This window comes from Leucoraja erinacea, chromosome 1 (genome assembly GCF_028641065.1).
Source record: "Leucoraja erinacea ecotype New England chromosome 1, Leri_hhj_1, whole genome shotgun sequence".
NCBI lineage: Eukaryota > Metazoa > Chordata > Chondrichthyes > Rajiformes > Rajidae > Leucoraja > Leucoraja erinaceus.
The window spans coordinates 9,288,580-9,303,347 of record NC_073377.1 but is presented as its reverse complement, the minus strand read 5'-3'; the positions used below and the strand labels follow the sequence as shown (position 1 = coordinate 9,303,347).

General features: G+C 44.0%; 1 protein-coding gene across 1 annotated transcript in view; it reads right to left on the bottom strand.

The window, feature by feature from the left end:
• Positions 1-14,768, bottom strand: part of polr1a (RNA polymerase I subunit A) — a 154,916-nt gene that overhangs the window by 120,704 nt on the left and 19,444 nt on the right. Inside the window, 6 exon segments of the mRNA XM_055649274.1 lie at positions 832-1,002; positions 4,018-4,186; positions 4,839-4,947; positions 7,497-7,583; positions 10,210-10,328; positions 12,561-12,646. Of these exon segments, the coding sequence (XP_055505249.1) occupies positions 832-1,002; positions 4,018-4,186; positions 4,839-4,947; positions 7,497-7,583; positions 10,210-10,328; positions 12,561-12,646 (741 nt within the window).

Sequence of the window (14,768 nt, the reverse complement as noted above, 5' to 3'; positions counted from 1 at the left end):
GGTTATAATTCTGGTGCCGATTTTCCTCGGCCAAATCGGAATCATTTTGTCATGGAACTATGCCATTCAAATCACATAGACACCCCCAAATCGAGCTTGCTGCCTCCAGCTGCAACCTCTGGTATTGCAAGGCAGAATCCCAAGATGTACATTTAACCATTGTAGAAAAATTCCTTACTGCAGAAAACGGTATGAACATTTGGGCAGCATACAAGCCAACGGTATGAGTCACTTGAGCAGCGTACTTTGGTGGCACAGTGGTAGAGTTGCTGCCTTACAGCGCCAGACACTTGGGTTCCATTCTAACTATGGGTGCTGTCTGTAGTTTGTACGTTCTCCATGTGGGTTTTCTTCGGTTGCTCTCGTTTCCTCCCACATCCCAAAGACGTACAGATTTGCAGGTGAACTGGCTTCTGTGAAATTGTTCCTAGTGTGCGGGATAGAACTAGTGTGCGGGCAGCTCTGGTGGGCATGGTCTTGATGGGCGGAAGGACCCGTTCTATGCCGTATCTCTAACGTTGACTCCACTGTTACCGTGGCAACATAGGCTGCAGATCTATATTTCTGCAGCTATTCAGTAACATTCAGAATGAAAATACAAAACAAAGAAAAACAGAGGCAAAGTCAGCACCTAAGATTAGCAGCAATCATGACAATGGATCCATCACTAGTGTGCGTAGGATAGTGTTGGTGTGCAGGGATAGCTGGTCAGCACAGATTCGGTGGACCGAATGGCCTGTTCTGCATTGCATCTCGAAACTAAACTAATCTAATTAAATGAATAAACAACAAAACAGAATGGAACTAATAAGATTTAAACCTCTGGCTTACCTGCCGAATACCAGGAAACTTGTCAGTAATCAGCTTATCCATCTCACTGTCAAAAACAATGTTTACGTGGCTTTGGAGGAATATCCAGGCACTGTATAGTTTGTCCGTCAGTGTCTGTCCCGAAATACCAGCTAAGAATGCAAGGTCCATCTTAGACTGAGTGTCCTCTTCCTGAAAGTTCAAAAGCACAACAGTTACAGTGAAATCTGCATTATATCTGCTGGGAATACATCCTTCTCTGCCATTTTCAGTCTTCCCTTACCCTAACAGTATGGCCATATCATGCCACTTGAATGCCCAGGAGTGAAGAGGACTGTAAAAAGTGGTCAACACTGCCCAGTCCATTTTGGGTTCTGACCTCTCCACCATCGAAGGAATATACAGGAGTCGCTGCCTCAAAAGGCAAACAGCATCATCAGAGACTCACCACCCTTGCCACACACTCATTTCACCCCTACCATGGGGAAGTACGTACAGGAGCCTGAAAACTGTAACGTTCAGCTTCTTCCCTATATCCAGCAAGCTATTAAATACGACAGCCTCCAATAAACTCTGAATTACAGAGTTCGGGGCACACACACTGAACTTTTTGTTCTTCATTTATTCTATTGTTTACAGTGTACTATGCAGTGTAGTATAGAACTGCAGATGCTGGTTTAAATCGAAGGTAAACATAAAATGCTGGAGTAACTTTAGGGTTGAAACCCGAAACGTCACCTATTCCTTCTCTCCAGAGATGCTGCCAGTCCCACTGAGTTACTCCAGCTTTTTGTGTTTACCTACTAGGTTTACATATTCTGCGGCGCTGCTGCGAATAAGAATTTAATTGTTCTATCTGGGACATATGACAATAAAACACTGTTGACTCTCAATGCTTAATGTTTATTTTACTTCATGAATCCGGAGCATTGGATTAACGGCTCATCCGGGGACAGGTGGGGAGAAAGGGAACAAAAAGCATGTTGCAATAGCCCGGTGAACAAGAGAGTGAAGTGGCGGTGAGCCAGTGGAGAAAAAGGTCCTGAAGGTTTGTTAATCATAACTAATCACTCTGGAGGAGAGAGGATAGGGGGAAGAGGGAAGAGTGACAAAATAAAAACAATGCTGCCCCTGCTTCGAAAAATGGCTCAATGAAATGATAATAATCATACAGATGGAAAGGATACGCTTCTATAACTCCAAGGTACCAAACAACTTTAAGTGTTTGGGGACCATTTATCAACCATCTCAAAGTCCAATAATTTCATAATTTCATATTATCTGCAGTGATGTAGTCCTGTGACCTTTACTTCTGCTTTTGCAATGTATGACTGTGTAGCACCATGTGGATTGTACCAATACTGTTATGTCTGGCGGCTTTGTTTTATGATTATTTTTTTTAAATTATAATTTATTTTTTTTCCTTCCTTTTTTTTTCCTGTTGTGTTTTTCAGTTTTTATTTTTTTTGTTTGTTTTGTTCTGTTTTGTTAAAAAATTGTATAAAATAATAAAAAATATTAAAATAAAATAAAAACAATGCTGGAATGTTGATGTGTGACATGCTGCAAGTGCTGAGTATCTGAAAACGCTGCAATGTCAGCAGTGATTCAATAATCAATGAGGGAGTGCAGAGTAGGTTTACAAGGTTAATTCCCGGGATGGCGGGCCTGTCATATGCTGAGAGAATGGAGCAGCTGGGCTTGAACACTCTGGAGTTTAGAAGGATGAGAGGTGATCTCATTGAAACATATAAGATTGTCAAGGGCATGGACACACTAGAGGCAGGAAACATGTTCCCGATGTTGGGGGAGTCAAGAACCAGGGGCCACAATTTAAGAATAAGGAGTAAGCCATTTAGAACGGAGACAAGGAAACACTTTTTCTCACAGAGAGTGGTGAGTCTGTGGAATTCTGTGCCTCAGAGGGCGGTGGAGACAGGTTCTCTGGATGCTTTCAAGAGAGAGCTAGATAGGGCTCTTAAAATTAGCGGAGTCAGGGGATATGGGGAGAAGGCAGGAACGGGGTACTGATTGGTGATGATCAGCCATGATCACATTGAAATGCGGTGCTGGCTCGAAGGGCCTACTCCTGCACCTATTGTCTAATTACAGAGATCTAGGATCCAATCAACCCTAGCTTAAGTGCGAAAATCTTATTTGATACCCCAGTGCAGTAGTGAAGGAGTGTTGTAATGACTGAGGTCCTGTCTTCTCACGAGATGCTTCAGCTGGTGAAGCTGCTGCCTCACAGTTCCAGTGGCCCAATTTCAATCCTGACCACCAACACGATCTGTGTGGAGTTTCCACATTCTCCCTGTGATTGTGTGGGTTTCCTCTCATGCTCCAGTTTCTTCCAACATCCCAAAAGGCCGGTTTCTATACTGTGTCTCTTCATAACAGAGTCTGCTCTGTTTTTGTCCCTGGAATCCTGACCAAAAAGCACTATAGAAACACAACCCTTTATTTAAGATACCAGTCAACAAATGTTGGCTTCAACTACCAACACAAAGGATCTCATGGGATATTTTAGAATCCTTGAACCACAATTGTTTTCATTCATGATTCAAGCAATAGGTGATATCCCAAAAGTGCATATCGCCAAGACAAGCAACCAGCAAGCCTGGCTCTCATTTATTTAATTCAAGATGGACTGCCGAGAGTGTGGGGGGACCTGTGCCGTCGAGAGCGAGGGGGGAGGGGACAGCCGAGAGCGAGGGGGGTGGGACCGGCGAGAACATAGAGGGATGGGACCGCCAAGAGCGTGGGGGGGGGGGGGGGCCGGGGGGGGGGGGGGGGGGAGGCGTGGAGGGGGGGGGGGGGGGGGGGGGGGATGGGGACCGCCGAGAGCATGGGGGGGGGGGGGGGGGGGGGGGGGAAATAGGACTGTCGTCGACTGCCGAGAGCATAGAGGGACCCACGTTGCTGAGATCAACCTGGCGGGGCTGCGGGAAAACAATGTGTGATGCAGCGGCCACGTTACGGCAGCAGGCCTGGTTCGCCATCGTGAGCAGAAGATAAAACTGTTTGATGGACTTTTATAACTCTGTCGTCGCCAGAAACATGGAAACTTGGTGAACAGCCTCGGTGAGGTCTGCTGTATGATTTAACCGGCTTGTATGCAATACAAAACATTTCACTGTACCTGGGTACATATGACAATAAAGTATAATTGAAATCAACTTAAAATAACCTCTCTGTTGTCCTTACTAGAGCTGCTGTCTCTTCTGTCTGATCAGGCTGTTCCAGCTTGGCCCGTTCCTGTGCTATTAAGATCAGAAGTTTATGTATCACATGGACATCTTTCATCACTGATTGCAGATTAACAGTTTGCCCATTGGTAAACATCTGGTCTCCAAGCCGATTAATTGGACGAAATCTGGAAAATGCAAAACATGTAACAGTGCATATGGACACCCAAATCATGGGACATTTTATATCAACAGCACAGGAGCAGTTCTATTTTATCATCACAATAAAAACTACTTCAATAGTTTAAACATGGAAGAGGGTCCCGACCCAAAACGTCACCTATCTCCATGTTCTCCAGAGATACTGGCTGACCCACTGAGTTACTCCAGCACTTTGAGTCTAGTTTAAACATGGCACAGTGGCACAGCGGTAGAGTTGTTGTCTTATAGTGCCAGAGACCCGGATTCGATCCTGACAACGGGTGCTGTCTGTACGGAGTTTACACGTTCTCCCTGTGACCGCGTGGGTTTTCTCCAGAGCTCCGGTTTCCTCCCGCACTCCGAAGGTATACAGGTTTGTAGGTTAATTAGCTTTGGTAAAACCTGTTAGTTGTCCCTAGTGTGTAGGCTAGTGCTAATGTATGGGGTTTACTGGTCGGCACGGACTCGGTGGGCCCCACGACCTGTTTCCGTGCTGTATCTCCAAACATCAACCAAACATCTGCGGATTTGCCATTAATTTATCTTTAAAATGTTTCAGAACGTAAAGTGAAGGTCCACCACAAGATGCAATGATGCATTTTACAAGGAAAAAAAAATCACCTTTTGAGATAGTCTTACCTGGAAGGAGGCACAAGGAGAAGATCAAGGAAAAACATGTCTAGGTTCCATTTGGATTTTGAGCTTCCATGCGTTTTCAAGCCAGAAAACAGACACTTCAGGAAGAAGCCTAATTAAAATAATGAGCTGACTTTAATAAGTAGCAGATAAAAGTTATTATGGAACAACATTTGGATGCAAGTGTTACAGTTGTCAGCAGCTTACCTCTTTAAAGTAGGCAGCACTGGGGTTAATATTGTCATATGAAATCCAGAAAGACAATAGGAAAGTCTCCCATCTCCACTCCCCTCAAGAGTTCGATAAACTAAATAGTGCACAGTCCCAGGGTGCATTTATTCAGCACAATTGTGAATTTCATTCAGGCAGGAGGGTGGCATGTAGAGTGGGCACATTCCAATTGTGCATTAAGGCAAGCTGAAAGAGCAGCATATTGAGAGCTATGCTTTGAACCCAAGGGAAAAGCCTCCTTTTATATCTCAAATCCCCCAGTCCCGGTAACATTCTTATAAAACTTTTCTTGCAGTTTTTCTACATTACTGATATCTAAAGTGGGAAGTGAACCCTCAGCTAATACTCAAAGGTAAGGTGCTATTCACTGGGGTACAACTGACACTGTAACTGACACTGACACTTGTGGCTAAAGGGATCAGGAGGTACAGAGAGAAGGCAGGTACAGGATTCTGAGTTGGATGATCAGCCATGATCATATTGAATGGCGGTGCAGGCTCGAAGGGCCGAATGCCTACTCCTGCACCTATTTTCTATGTTTCTATGTAATAGCATGTCTGCATGAACCTGAAAAGTGAAAGACAACATTTCCTCAAGTGAAAGGACAACCATACTCTTCAATCAGAATTCCTATTGGTATTGTTGTTGGCGTTGGATGGTTATTGTCAGGTATACTGAGATACAGTTAAAGTTTGTTTTATGTGTGTTGCAGTTGTATAAGATATTGGTGAGAGCGCATTTTGAACATTGTGCAAGAATATTGTGTTCAGTTCTGGGCACCATGTTATAGGAAAGATATTGTCAAGTTTGAAAGGGTTCAGAAAAGATTTACAAGGATGTTTCCAGGAACAGTGGGTGTGAGCTCTAGGGAGAGGTTGAGTAGACTGGATCACTATTCCATGGAGCGCAGGAGGATGAGGGGCAGATCCAATAGAAGTATACACAATCATGAGAGGAATAGATCGGATAGATGCAGAGTCTCTTGCCCAGTGGGGGAATCGAGGACCAGAGGACATAGGTTCAAGGTGAAGGGGAAAAGATTTAATAGGAATCCGAGGGGTCACTTTTTCACACAAAGGGTGGTGGGTGTATGGAACAAGCTGCCAGAGGAGGTAGTTGAGGACAGGTTTAAGAGACATTTTGACAGGTACATGGATAGGACAGATTTAGAGGGATATGGACCAAGCACAGGCAAGTGGGACTAGTGTAGCTGGGACATTGTTGGGCCAAAGGGCCTGTTTCCACATGGTATCACACTATGACTCTATGACTATCCAGGCAGATCATACTGTACACAGATAAACACAGATTGTACAAGGCATTGGTGAGATCAAATCTGGAGTATGGTGTACAATTTTGGTCGCCCAATTATAGGAAGGATGTCAACAAAATAGAGAGAGTACAGAGGAGATTTATTAGAATGTTGCCTGGGTTTCAACAACTAAGTTACAGAGATAGGTTGAATAAGTTAGGTCTTTATTCTCTGGAGCGCAGAAGGTTAAGGGGGGACTTGATAGAAGTCTTTAAAATGATGAGAGGGATAGACAGAGTTGATGTGGACAAGCTTTTCCCTTTGAGAATAGGGAAGATTCAAACAAGAGGACATGACTTCAGAATTAAAGGACAGAAGTTTAGGGGTAATATGAGGGGGAACTTCTTTACTCAGAGAGTGGTAGCGGTGTGGAATGAGCTTCCAGTGGAAGTGGTGGCGGCAGGTTCGTTGGTATCATTTAAAAATAAATTGGATAGGCATATGGATGAGATGGGAATGGAGGGTTATGGTATGAGTGCAGGCAGGTGGGACTAAGGGAAAAAAGTTGTTCGGCACGGACTTGTAGGGCCGAGGTGGCCTGTTTCCGTGCTGTAATTGTTATATGGTTATAAACCAGGTAGTGCAAGGAAAATAAAGAGGGTGCAGAATATAGCTCTACAGGTAGAGAAAGTGGAGATGCTAAAAACAGCAAGCTTCTATTTACATTTGTCCTTTCATCTTATTCAAACATTTATGATGTTTACATACCACTATGATAAGATGGCACCGGAGCATAGTGACTCTTTGCATACTCTTCCCAGAGGAGGTTCTACTGTTATCCAACACAATCGCTCTACATTTATCAAAATCTCTTTTCTAGCCATAAATCCAGCACCATTCCTATGTGTTCTAATTGTATTCTCTTTAATAACACATTGTGACATTGGACTTGGTCTATGGAACTGGTGCACTGCAATGCTGAGAACTATATTCTGCCCTCTGCATCTTCCCCATTGCTCAACCTATTATACTACAGTTTGACTTGACTGTATTCATGTACAGTATTATCTCGACTATTTGGATAGCACGCAAAACAAAATTTTTCACTGTACACGTGATAATAATAAACTCAAAACTAATGTGATTTAGTTCCCCAGCAAAATCCTGCAATCATTTACCATCATTATTCCACAGTTCCATAACATGTTCTTTGGCTGTGATGGGTGTCAGGACTCCTCGTTTTCCAAAGAGCGAATCATCGATTCCTTGATAAAAATTAAAAAAGTAAATATTTACTCAGATGTACAACTGCACATATTTACTCATTGAGCAGATAGCTGTGTTCACAATTTATCCCCATATTCACTCCAGTTTTATTCCATAAGAGACATCCCTCCTCTCACTGTTGTTCAAGAAGGAACTGCAGATGCTGGAAAATCGAAGGTACACACAAATGCTGGAGAAACTCAGCGGGTGCAGCAGCATCTATGGAGCGAAGGAGATAGGTAACGTTTCGGGCCAAAACCCTTCTTCAGACTGAAGGGTTACGGCCCGAAACGTTACCTATCTCCTTCGCTCCATAGATGCTGCTGCGCCCACTGAGTTTCTCCAGCATTTTAGTGTACCTCCCTCCTCTCACTCCCTGCCTGCAGCTTCACAAACGTCTTCCATCTTCTTCCCAGTTCTGATGAAGTCCTCAACCCCAAACATTGATACTGACCAAAGAATTTGCAGTATTTTGTATTTTTGTGTTAGATTTCCAGCATCTGCAGATTATTAAATTTTCATTTAGGTAGTGCAGAACTGGAGTGCTGTGTGCAGTTTTGGGTGCTGGCCTATACAGTATATTGAATGAAACTATATTGGACAGGGTGCAGAGGAGATTCACCAGGATGTTGCCCAATTCATTAAGGCTTGTTCTCTTCTCACGGAAGCAGCCTGATTCGCTGAGTATTTCCAGAATTATATGCTGTTATTTTAAGTCGGAGGCAAGAAGGAATTTCTTCTCTTAGATAATCAAAAGGGAATTTTGGGATTTGTCTACGCTAGGAAACTATGAAGGTGGAGTCGTCGAAAACATTCAAGGAGGTGAGTGAAGGACATTTAAATTACAAGCAAGCCAAGGGGTATGACAAGAGAACAGGTGAAATGTTCCACCTGCCCGAGTTTGGCCCATATCCCTCGAAACCTTTCTTATAAGCGTACCTGTTCAAATGTCTTTTAAATGTTGTTTTAGTACCTGCCTCAGCTATCACCTCTGGCAGCTCATTCCATATACCCAGCATTCTCTGTGTGATAAAAACTGTCCCTCAGGTTCCTATAAAATCTTTCCCCTCTGACCTTAAACCCAAGTTCTCTGAATCTTGATTCAATAGCTCTGGGTAAACTCTATGCATCTACCCTCTCTATTCCCCTCATGATTTGACGCACTTCCATGTACCTGCACCTCAATGTACTTGTGCATAAATGCAAATTGATTTGAATGGAGATCCATTGAGAAGTTACAATTTCCAGCAATCATATTTTTAACTCTCTTTCAAAGTCAAAGTACAAAGGATGACAGAAAATGCTGGAGTCACTCAGCGGGATAGGCAGCATCTCTGGAGAGAAGGAATGGGTGATGTTTAGGGTCGAGACCTTTCTTCAGACGGAAGAAAGGTCTTGACCATAAATGTCACCCATTCCTTCTCCCCAGAGATGCTGCCTAAGCATTTTGTGTCTACCTGCGATTTTAGCCAGCATCTGCAGTTCTTTCCCACACATTAAGTACAAAAGGGTTCCTGTTACTGGTCTTCAAGAAAGGCATTGGATGATCAAAAACTGAAAAGAAATGTAAAGGTGCCAGTCATTCAGTTAAAATCTGGCACAGCAATGCAAATGGTGATGGCTACGTTTCAATGCAAAACCTACAATGTGATTCTCAATGGAGCAGCATGGAGATTAGGTTGCTCAATTACATCTGGAAATATTAGAATTAAAAATATCGACACAGAATGCTGGAGTAACTCAGTGGGTCAGGCAGCATCTCTGGAGAAAAGGAATAAGTGACATTTCGGTTTCAGACCTTTCATCAGAATGAGAGTCAGGGAAAGGGAATTAAAAAGATGGCTTCAGTAATAGTGACTACAAAGATAACATATAGCTATCGTTTATCTATCACCTTTGAGTAAACCACAAAGTGCTGGAGTAACTTAACAGATCAGCAATCCTTACCTTTCATCCTTACCTGACCATTGCTCCGTGTGGCTTGGTTAGCCTCTTATTAAACTGAACAGTCTTAGAGACATACGGAAACAGGCCCTTCAGTCCACCTTAGGCACACCGACCAACATGTCCCATCTACACTAATCCCACCTGCCTGCTTTTGGCCCATATCCCTCTAAACCCATCCTATCCGTGTGCCTGTCTAACTGTTTCTTAAACTCTGCAATAGTCCCTGCCTCAACTCGCTCCTCTAGCAGCTCGTACCATACACCCAGCCCACCCTTTGTCCTATTAAATCTTTTCCCCTTCACCTTAAACCCACGTCCTCTGGTTCTTAAAATCTGGTTTGGAAATGGCCAACCAAACCATCCAATTCAATAGCAATGGTGGCTTTTACAGCAACCTCCCCATGATCTCGACCCTTCTAGTCCGTGCCGAACCTCCCCATGAATGCTAAGCAGCAGGATAAACAGATGTCTGAGCGGAAGATGTCAGAGCACTGGGGCCTCAAGGCGACTGCACTACACGAGGGCCATGAACAACACAAGTCTATATTTGAGGAACACTACACTATCTAATGGTCTTCGCTCTGAAGGCCCCGTCGATACATGTTACCATAGCACCACCTCTGTTCCTGTTTGCTAACTGTGAAAAGATGTTGCTTCAGGTTAGTTATCAGAGCTTTACCTCCACTTTCTTCCTCGGCTTTATTTGTATTTTTTTGCGATTTGGTTTTGATTGCAGTCGTGGGGTACGTCACTATTAGTTTGCTGTTGTGTTCCTTTCGCACAATTGATTTACGGGCACTAAAGAAAAGAAAACAAGGTGCAGTTTATGAATGCAGTAAGAAAGAACACAAAATGCTGGAGTAACTCAGCGGGTGAGGCAGCATCTATGTAGAGAAGGAATGGGCGACGTTTCGGGTCGAGACCCTACTTCAGACTGTTGTCAGGGGAGGGACAGAGATAGAATGTAGGAGGAGACAGTAAGACTAGTGGGAGAACTAGGAAGGGAAAGGGGATGGAGAGAGAAAGCAAGGGCTATCTGAAGTTAGAGAAGTCAATGTTAATACCGCTGGAGTGTAAGCTACCCAAGTGAAATATGAGGTGCTCTTCCTCCAATTAGCGCTGGGCCTCACTCTGACAATGGGGGAAGCCCAGGACAGAAAGGTCAGATTGGGGATGGGGAGTTGAAGTGCTGAGCCACTGGGAGATCAGGTAGGTTAAGACGGACTGAGCGGAGGGGTTCAGTGAAACAATCGCCGAGCCTGCGCTTGGTCTCACCGATGTAGAGAAGTTGACACATGGAACAGTAGTCGATGAGGTTGGAGAAGGTACAAGTGAACCTCTGCTTCACCTGGAAAGACTGTTTAGGTCCTTGGATGACGTCGAGGGGGACGTAAAGGAACAGGTGTTGCATCTCCTGCACTTGCAGGGGAATGTACCTGGGGAAGGGGTGGTTTGGGTGGGAAGGTACGAATTGCCCAGGGAATTACGGAGGGAACGGTCTCTGCAGAGAGCAGAAAAGGATGGAGATGGGAAGATGTGGCCAGTAGTGGGATCCCGTTGGAGGTGGCGAAAATGGTGGAAGATTATATGCTGTATACGATGGCTGATGGGGTGGAAGGTGAGGACAAGTTCTAGATGCCAGCACCATTTCTGAGGTTTGCATTTCTGGGCTACATGCTTTTATGAGTTTATCTCTTCACCTTCTCCTGAAGAGACAGCAGAAATAACAAACTTAAAGTGACATGCTTTTTATCTATCCTCCCCCACCAACCACTACTGACAAACTAAATGGTTCCTTATATCAAGACAACAGTCATAAAGCTGTACAACAGAGACAGGCCTTATGTCCACCTTGTCTCATTTACCCACCTTTGACGCATAGCCCCTATGCTCTTCCTTGCAATCCATCTATAGAGTAAAACAGCATGGAAACAGGCCCAACTTGCCCATGCCAAACAAAATGTCCCATCTATGCTGGTCCTACCTGCCTGCAATTGTCTCATATGCCTCTACACCTTTCCTATCCATGTACTTGTCCACATGCCTTTTAAATGTAATAATCGTTCCATATACTCACCACCCTCTGTGTGAAAAAAATGCCCTCCAGGTACCTATTAAATCTTTCCCTTCTCGCCTTAAAAGAATGTCACCTATACCTGCCCAAATGTCTTTTAAAAGTCGTAATTGTATCTGCAAACAATTGCATATGTGACGTGCCACCATTATGTTCCTTTCTCCCCAAGTGTGTGGCTATATCTCGCTCACACACAGAGAAGGAGAGCACAGAAGAATATTATAAAGCTGGTGGTCCAGAACCACACATACAGCCATTCTTAACATGCTACGGTGGCTGTATGGTGGCACAATGGTAGAGTTGCTGCCTAACAGCACTTGCAGGTTCGATCCCGATGACAGGTGCTGTCAGTGTGGAGTTTATACATTCTCCCCATGACTGCGTGGGCTTTCTCCGAGATCTTCCTCCCACACTCCTAACTGGCTTGGTATAAATGTAAATTGTCCCTAGTTTATGTTGGATAGCGTTAGTGCGCAGTGATTACGGATCAGTGTGGACTCGGTGGGCCTGTTTCCATGTTGTATTTCTAAATTAAAAAACTACAGGAACTAACTGATTTAGGAAACAGCAAAGAAGAACTGCTAGTAATTTCCATTGTAAACCTATTCCTTGGTATAAATGACTATTTCACCCTCCGAAATCCACAGGTTCTGTCCTCGACAAGTAAACTAGGAACGAGGTACCTGGCTTCCAACAATGATAAACACCTTCTTATGAATCAGGTATGCTTCAGCCACTGGAGAGCGTTTCCCTTCATTCCAATTAATGTAACTATGTCAGTCCAGATTTCAATGCTTGAATTTCAGCACTACTCTGCTAATAAAGGATATTATTATATATACTGTGTCGTCTGTGAACTTCATGTACCCTGTTTTTGTTTATTGGTATTTCTTTGCACCCTGGTATATCGGACAACTGTCAATCTGACAATATATGAATCTGTAAAAATCACTTACTTGCAGTTTGGGCATTTTCGTGATTTCATGTAGTTTTTCCAGAAATCTCTTATTAATCTATCCTTGCAGTCAGTTACATTTTTCACCTTGAAACAAAACACAACCACAATATAATGTCACTGTTAAAATGTAAAACGAGTATCAAGTGCACTTAATATCAATCGGAACAAAAACCTTGATGAAGAAAGAGAGCACAATGCTCACAGGGAGGCAGGAGAAATTCAAGCGTTAAGCTGTAAAGAATGCAGAGAAGATTTACAAGGATGTTGTCAGGACTCGAGGGGCTGAGCGGAGAAGTTGAGCAGGCTTGGACTTCACTCCTTGGAGCACAGGAGGTGTGGTGTGATCTTATAGAGGTGTATAGACAGGGTGAATGCACAGGGAAAGACAATCAAAAACCACAGGGCGTAGGTTTAAGCTCTAGGCCGCAGGGCAGCTAGGATACCAGCCTGCAGTCGGCCTCAGAAGTCAGTTATCGGAACGGATTTGCCAGCTCCGGCCAGGGTGGGATTCCAGTGCCTCAGCCGCAGGGGGCAAATTCTACCCGCTAATCGGCGTGGAGGTCCCAATGAGATTGAGATCGGCCGCCGCATTTTGGGGGACATCTGGGGCTGGTACAGGTACATGGAGGGAGTATAAGGAATAGGAGTAGATTTAGGCCATTCGGCCCATCAAATCTACTCCACCATTCAATCATGGCTGATCTATCTCTCCCTCCTAGCCCCATTCTCCTGCCTTCTCCCCACAACCTCGGATACCTGTACTAATCAAGAATCTATCTATCTCTGCCTTGAAAATATCCACTGACTTGACCTCCACGGTCTTCTGTGGCAAATAATTCCACAGGAAAGATTTCCACAGTTCCTGCAGAATTCACTGACACAGAGCACATTAGCAGCTAGGTCACTGAATATACTTAAAGGTAAATTCTTAGATATAAAAGGGATTTTTGTCATTCCAATGCCCACATACAAAATGCATTGCCGATCTTTCTCTAATTCAAATTATACCAATTTAGTCCACTATCCATTAAGAGTCAAGCCCTTGAACACCACAAAAATGTAGGCAATGTCCTTTAATAAGGTCTACTTTAGTTTAGAGATACAGTGCAGAAACAACCCTCTCTTTAAAACATCCAGTGAATTGGCCTCCACTGCCTTCTGCGGCAGAGAATTACACATTCACAACTTTCTTTGTGAAAATGTTTTTCCTCTTCTCTGTCTTAAATGGCCTACCCCTTGTTCTTAAACTGTGACGCCTGGTTCTGGACTCCCCCAACATCGGGAACATTTTTCCTGCATCTAACCTGTCAAATCCTTTGAGAACTTTATATGTTTCTATAAGATCTCCTCTCATCCTTCTAAATTCCAGTGAATACAAGCCAGTTGACCCATTCTTTCATCATATGTCAGATAGTCCAGATAACCATGGGAGTCAATGGGTTTGTAATAGATGTTGGTCAGTAGTCTGTTACCTGCGATGGAGATAGTGAGATCAAGGAACGGTAGGGAGATGTCGGAAATGGTCCAGATGAATTTGAGTGCCAATAGAAATTAGTGATGAAATGGATGAAGTCAGTGCAGGAGGTAGCACCAATGCAGTCACCAATGTAGCGGAGGTAGAGTTTGGGGTTAGGGCCATGGTACGCTTCGAACAAGGATTGTTCGACGTACCCGACAAAGAGGGTGCAGGACGTAGCACCAATGCAGTCATCAATGTAGCGGAGGTAGAGTTTGGGGATAGGGCAATGGTAAGCTTCGAACAAGGATTGTTCGACGTACCCTACAAAGAGACAGGCATAGCTGGGGCCCATGCGCGTACCCATAGCTACGCCTTGGATTTGGAGGAAATGGGAGGAGTCAAAGGAAAAGTTGTTGAGGGTAAGGACCTAGGTGGAGGAGAGTATTAGTAGATCTCCAGCATTTTTGTCTACCTTCGATTTTTCCAGCATCTGCAGTTCTTTCTTAAACCAATGCATCCACGATTTCTACGGCCACCTCCTTGAGCACGCTGGGACCATCAGGCCCTAGGGATTTATCTACCTTCAGTCCCAACAATTTACCCAACACCATTTCCTGACTAATGTGGATTCCCTTCAGTTCCTCCCTCTCACTAGATCCTCGTCCCCTAGTATTTCCGGGAGATAATAATGTTTCCCCCATTATAAATTCACCTGTTTCTGACCGTAAGGGTCCTACTTCACTAAGC